General features: G+C 38.5%; 1 protein-coding gene across 6 annotated transcripts in view; it reads right to left on the reverse strand.

Moving 5' to 3' along the window:
- The window catches only part of LOC136826977 (solute carrier family 49 member A3-like), a 96,562-nt gene that overhangs the window by 6,202 nt on the left and 83,407 nt on the right, over window positions 1-6,953 (reverse strand). For all 6 annotated transcript variants that reach the window (XM_067084595.1, XM_067084590.1, XM_067084592.1 and 3 more), the window contains exons 6-10: window positions 3,933-4,071; window positions 2,629-2,833; window positions 2,285-2,437; window positions 984-1,140; window positions 23-151 (exon numbers count right to left, since the gene is read on the reverse strand). In XM_067084595.1, coding sequence (XP_066940696.1) covers window positions 23-151; window positions 984-1,140; window positions 2,285-2,437; window positions 2,629-2,833; window positions 3,933-4,071 — 783 coding nt within the window. The remainder of the gene's footprint in view (window positions 1-22; window positions 152-983; window positions 1,141-2,284; window positions 2,438-2,628; window positions 2,834-3,932; window positions 4,072-6,953) is intronic.

Raw genomic sequence — 6,953 nt, forward strand, 5'->3', positions numbered from 1 at the left:
ACAACAAAATCCACCCCCTTACCTGTATAATCTTTGGGCTCGATCTCCGAGATGTCGCTTTTGCTGCACACCTGGATGTCAACGTATTTGGCTTTCTGTGGTTTGGCCAGGAGCCCTATCAAGGCGATGATGACGACTCCCTGGAGCTGACCTTGGGGAAATAAATGAAAGGAGACTGAAGATTTAGTTCACTGACTTTTGCTGTCGTAATTTAAAAGATTTTCTTGGTTTGTTTTTTACTTCTGAAGATCAGTTTTTGTAGATTGAAAAATAACATACGCTTCTGCAAATGAAGCGAGTCAGTGATTTTTACTTCTGAAGATCAGTTTTGTAGATTGAAAAATTTGCAAGTGAAGCGAGTCAATGATAGAAGATGTGAGTTTATTTCAAAGTTATTCTTTAGTCAGTGATTTATAGCTACGCATGTTACAGACAGTAATCCATGTCGTTCCTATGACCTTAAAAGAGACCTTAATTTTAGCCTTTGTCTTCTAATATACCAATGCAAAAACATTAAAACAACTTTGATTTTGTTTTATTTCATGAAATTTAGGCTGTCTAGGCAAGCACTGGGACACTTTCGGTCATTCAGTGCTTAAGGCAGCGAAAAGAGGAAGTTTGAGTGGTTGGACAGCAATATAAAGAGATCCAGAGAATAAAGGTCATCAAAGTGGAACTGAGAGAAAACCCTACAGTTACTGATAAGTAATAGTTAGAGAAGTTGGAAAGCAAGATGGAGAAAGGAAGCAGTAATGAAGTTAAAGTAAAAGGCTCAAAAGTGGGTGCAGCTAGGGGTCGAAGGGAAGCTGCAAACACCCTTTCGTAATGCCTACAGTGCGCCTTACAGGACTTTTAGATACATGACTCTACGTAAGACTAAAGCAAAACTTATTACTTCCAATGGACTGATTTAAATAGATAACATTCTGCTTGAGTTAGATCTCTGAATTTTGGTTACTGAAACAAATCTTTTTTCAGCCTACCTGACATGAATATGAAAGCTGTGCTGATGGTTTGGTCGACCGGATAGGTAGCCTCGACCGCCAACTCCAGGCCTATCGGATAGGCGCCTATCCCAAAGAAGCCAAAGAGACCTGTGAAGGTGGCTATCAGGGCTGGCTGGTGGGGCACCAAGAACAACTGGAACGAAAGTTGAAAGGTCCAACGGCATGAAAACTGACGGACGGAGTTGAATGTTAGTAAAGATGTAATCATGATTAAAAATTTAGGGTTTCAAAGAAAATGATCTTTAAGCCTTTTTAAGATTAGGCCTAGTACTACTGGTACAAATCGAAAGGAATGAAAATTGGCTGACAGATGAATGTTATTAAAACTAGAATCATAATTGAAAAGCAATTGTTTTCAAGAATATAACCCTTAAGTCTTCTTAAGAATGAGAATATCGCTTACGGAACAAAGGGTAGTTCCAGAAAATTTTCCGAGCCATGTTCCTCATTCTTTTCATTCAAATGTTTTTTGTCGCTTCTATGGGTTTTAGGCCTTATTTGTGTACAGGAGTGCGTGCTCCTTGTGTTGTTATGAGTCAATTTTACTGGTCTCTGAGCTTAAATTTTTTACAAAAACTTCAAATTATGAGCCTACAATATTTTTGGGAAATTAATGACTTGTTTTGGTAACGCTGCTGTCATTAACTTTTTAAACCTACACTTACCTACGGATAAGTAAATAATAAGCGGAAATTCTTGAGTAAGAATTGAGTAAGTACCTTTATGAAAATGGGAAAATACCTTTTAGTGGTCAAAAAGATCTTAGCATTCTGAACTTTAAGCAGTTACCAACACAAACGCCCTCAATGGCCTCTTAGACACAAGGCATTCAGAGAACTACACAAAGGCGTTTCATGCACATCGATAAAGTGCGTTGGTTTGCTTTAGTCTCTGTTCTGCTGCTTTATTTTATACTGTTTCTTTTCCTAACTGTTACTTTAGTACCAATCACCCCAGCCCTACAAGCACCCAGTCACTCCCCCCCACTTCCTCCACACACACACACACACACACACACACACTCAGCCTGACCAGGTAGCTATCTTCTGTTCCATCAGTGAAACAAACACACACACACACACACGCACAGCATGATATAAGATCGATCGCGAGATAAAAAAAAAAGTACCTTCTTAAGTCTAAAACAGGCGAAAATTACTAGACTTACGATCTTCCTTTTTTTAAATAATAACCAGGAGCTTTACAAAATGCAAACAGACAACAGTGACCACCTGATACATTAATAAAATTATGATCTTTAAAAAGTGAAATCTTACTTCCAGCATAACAATGGCCATGACAGCAGCTGCGCCATAGCTGAGCTTCGTGATGGGAGTGAACTGTTTCGTCTTGTCCACCATTATACCCGTCACAGCAGATCCTACGAACCCACACAAGATCATGGTCGCGTTAGCCAGACCTCCGAAGTCCTGTTGAAGGATACGATCACTTAATTATTATTTTCATTACAACAAAACAGTTATTTTTAATAAATACCAGCATTTACAGTCAATAATTCTTGTGCTTATCATCGACAGATATTCAGAAAGGTTAAAGATGATTGAAAAAAATCTGTATTTCTACAGATTTCTTTCGGCCACTTTCCAAAGGAACTCCTAACATCTGAGTATCCTAGAGGACAGAGGATCTGTTGAGTAACGGTGGCCAGGGCGGAGAATAGACCAACTCCGCATCCAAGGGCCAACAGAAGGAGCCAATAGGGCACGCAGGTGAAGGCATCCTTCAACTGGCTCAGGTAAGATGCTTTGGTTTGCTGGTCATTGCCTTCTTCTGCGCTGGCGCTCGGTGGCGTTGGCGGTTTGGATCTGCAAAGACGATGTTGTTTAATGGCACAGAAGCCGAATAACTCTCTTTCGCATATTTTTTTACTATTCTCTGATTCTTTCACAATTCTTTGATTCTTTTACATTTCTTTTTCTTTTACATTTTCTTTGATATCGAAATGGCACTACTATTAGTTTCTATTATTTGTTGATTTTTAGCCAGTTATAATACAACTGTTTGTTCTTTGCCTTCATTCTAATCATTCTTTCATCAACTCCAATTTCTTATTTATTTTGGTATGTTCTTTTTTTAAACATTACACTACACACACACACACACATACACATCTCTTGATCCATAAGTATATACAGGCGTTTGAACCAAGTACAGACATGTACCTGGCCCCTCTATTTAGGGAAGATTATCAATACATTACTACCATCTGACCCATCCCAATCGATCTGCTTCAGAGAACCTTTGTACCAAAGATTGTGTTCGACCCCAAGCAAACCATCAATCATTTTTATCCATCTACAAATCATCATCTGAATGAAGAAGTTACTTTTTCCCTCAAATGACGAACTCTTCTCCTCACATGATGACCTCTTTTTCCCCTCACATGACGAGCTCTTTCCTCACATAACGAACTCTTTTTCTCTCACATGACGAACTCTTTACCTCACATGACAAACTCTTTCCCTCACATGAATTTTTTTTCTCTCATGACGCACTCTTTTCTTCACATGATGACCTCTTTCCCTCACATGACGAACTCTTTCCTCACATGACAGAATTCTTTCCCCCACATGACGAACTTTTTTTCTCTCATGACGAACTCTTTTCCTCACATGATGACATCTTTTCCTCACATGATGACCTCTTTCCCTCACATAACAAACCCTTTCCTCACATGACAAAATTCTTTCCCCCACATGACGAACTTTTTTCTCTCATGACGAACTCTTTTCCTCACATGATAACCTCTTTCCCCTCACATGACGAACTCTTTTCCCTCACATGAACTCTTTCCTCACATGACAAAATTCTTTCCCCCACATGAAGAACTTTTTTTCTCTCATGACAAACTCTTTCCTCACATGACAAACTCTTTTCCCTCACATGACGAACTCTTTTCCTCACCTCGTCACGCAAATAATGGTGATGACTTCGGCCACGACGGCGACGCCCATGAAGATCCAGTTGAGGAGAGGGAAGTCCTTCTTTTCGTTCACCGTGAGGGGCGAGACCACCATGGCTACTACGATGCCCAGTGGGTTTGCTGAAAGTAGGAAATCGGTCTTGCTAATGACACTACTACTACTACTACTACTACTACTACTGGTAATATCATTTTTCGAAGGATCTGAAGAAAAAAATTAAATGAAATTCTAACTACAGCCACTTCACTCTCTGTCATTCCCCGTATGGAGGTAGTGCCGTCAGTGAACCTCATGCAGTCCATTGTAGGCATTACTTACGGTTCTTTGCAGTGTTTCTTTGGCCCCTGGCTGCAACCACTTTCATTCCTTTTACTGTATCTCCGTTCATATTCTCTTTCTTCCATCTTTCTTTCCATCCTCCCTAACAATTGTTCAATAGTGCAACTGAGAGGTTGTCCTCCTGTTACACCCTTAAAACCTTTCTACTCTCAATTTCCCTTCAGCGCTGAATGACCTCATGGGTCCCAGAGCTTGGCCTTTAGTCTGAATTTTATATTCCATTCCACTCTTTGTCATTCTAAAGGTGCTATTTACCTTTTCCCAAAGGATACAATAAATAAATAAATGAATAAAATTCTAACGCCTGACGCATCAATCATCATTGCAGTTCTTGATGTTAACATTTCATTCCAATAATTGCAGCCAATTTATTTTAATAAGAGACATAAACCACGCCCATGGACTGCAAAGTTGCTAAATGCGCCAGACAGAAAATTCTTAATTATGCTAATGGCTTTATCTTAAGATACACTGCATGCCATGTTATCGTAACCTGCTGTCAGAATCGCGAGATTCTAATAAGAATCTGATTATTACGTATTACTGTAAATACTGAATGGTAATTTAATAAAGTACATTTACAAGGCAATAGACATAGTTTTAGCTACTTGAATAGGCTGAGTTTTCACAGTTCTATATCTCTCGTGTTAAATTAAGACTGATTCACATTATACCATCACGTCACCGACACATCACGTCACGTCACCAGTCCCATCAGCCGCGCCTTGTATTCACACTATCCATCACGATCCCGTTCAGTTCGCGCCCAACCTCCCAGCAGTCACAGACTTAGCGTTAGAAACTTGCATTAAGCACCGCGTCACGTCACATCACGTCAAACTATTCTTTCCGAAAAAATGTTTCGTGAAGTGACGGTGGATGCCGTGTGCTTGACGGTGACGTGATGTGATGGTGTGAACAAGTCCATTTGGATGCCGTGTGCTTGACGGTGACGTGATGTGATGGTGTGAACAAGTCCATTTGATTACATGTAAGAAAGACTCACGTACTTTGACGTGACGTGATGTGTCGATGGCGTGATGTTATAATGTGAATCAGTCTTTAATTTGTCCGAAAAATGTACAAAAAAACTTGAAATGAAACAGATTTTCATAGCCAATTGAGTTAGTCTTCGATTTATTATTATTATTATTATTATTATTATTATTATTATTATTATTATTATTATTATTATTATTATCCAAGCTGCAACCCTCCCTTAAAACAGACATACTGGGCGAACATATACTATTCATCACAAGAAAAACTGTTCAAGTTAAGGCTTAAGGTTGACTGTTCATCAGTTACTTAGATACCGGCTCTACCAAATGCCATTTAATTCCCTATTGAAACCAACAAGAACAGTATCATTCAACAGACCTAAATTCACTCATATACCACAACTGCAATTCACACCATCAAAAGATATAAAATATTCAAGCATTAAAATGGTTTCATAAGCGACAGCAAGTTCACTTTGGTCCAAATGTCATATCTGACCTTATATTGGTCATTATATCATACTACTTAGTTACTGCAATAATATAACGTAACTGCGATAGTGTGTCAGACACAGAATTATCTGATACCTAAGATTTTGATAAAGTCAAGGAACAAAACATCATTTGTTTGTTTACTGTTGCTATGATACGACATCAGGATGTTTGTCGTTGATGAGATGGTTAACGAGACTCAAACGTAATTGTTTGATGAACTTCTAACTGGTTAATTATAAAGGTGATTAAACAATTAGACGATTAATTAATGGGCTGTTTAAATGACTTACTTATTTGCCTTCGTTTCTTTGAGCTCATTCTAATATGTCAAATTACATAAACAAATTCGAAAAACCCAGGCGAGATTACAATGCACAAAATCATCCCGGCTTCGGGAATACTACTTTTATCTTAAGAAGTCACTTTACAGCCTACACTTTTAACTCAAAACCAAATGACAGTCATAGTCCTATGCCCTTATTTAGATCTAACCTATTCTATTTCAAGATCAAAATCTAATTCACTTTAAAAATAATTTTATCTACAGAATTTATTTATTTGCTTGTTTATTTATTTATTTGAAAATGTTAAACAGGAGCAGCTACAACCTTATTCAGGGTTACCGCCTCCTCCTCCTCCTCCTCCTTTATAGTCGAATTTCAGAATGTTCCAGGTTTAGCCCGGGTACTTATCTCAGGTTACATAATTCTTGGTTATCTAAATAATAATCCTTTCTATATGCCTAGCTTCACTTTGATTCCAGTCTATCGTCAGTAGAATAATTGCAAGTTGCCAAAGCTGTAACCTAAGAAACAACCTGCACCTAATTTAAGGTAACTTCAGCCTAACTGACAGTTGTCCAGCCAAATTCTAATTCCATGTTGCTCAAACTAAAACCTGGGCAGACCAGAGCCATGAGAGATGAACATACAAGTCAAGTACAAGGTTAGGACAAAGACCAAAGACCAAATTCTTTCCTATATATAGGTCAAGACCAGGGCTAAAACAAAGTCTAAGCAGGTTACCAAATTCTTTCCTTCATTTTTCCAAGGAGTTAGGCTTGACAGATGTATCTTTGCTCTGACATTACGATTATCAGATAACAAACACGTATTGTTATCTACAACAAACCAACAATTGGAGAGAGCAGAGTTGCGGCTGCTTGC

Source organism: Macrobrachium rosenbergii, chromosome 41, assembly GCF_040412425.1.
Source record: "Macrobrachium rosenbergii isolate ZJJX-2024 chromosome 41, ASM4041242v1, whole genome shotgun sequence".
NCBI lineage: Eukaryota > Metazoa > Arthropoda > Malacostraca > Decapoda > Palaemonidae > Macrobrachium > Macrobrachium rosenbergii.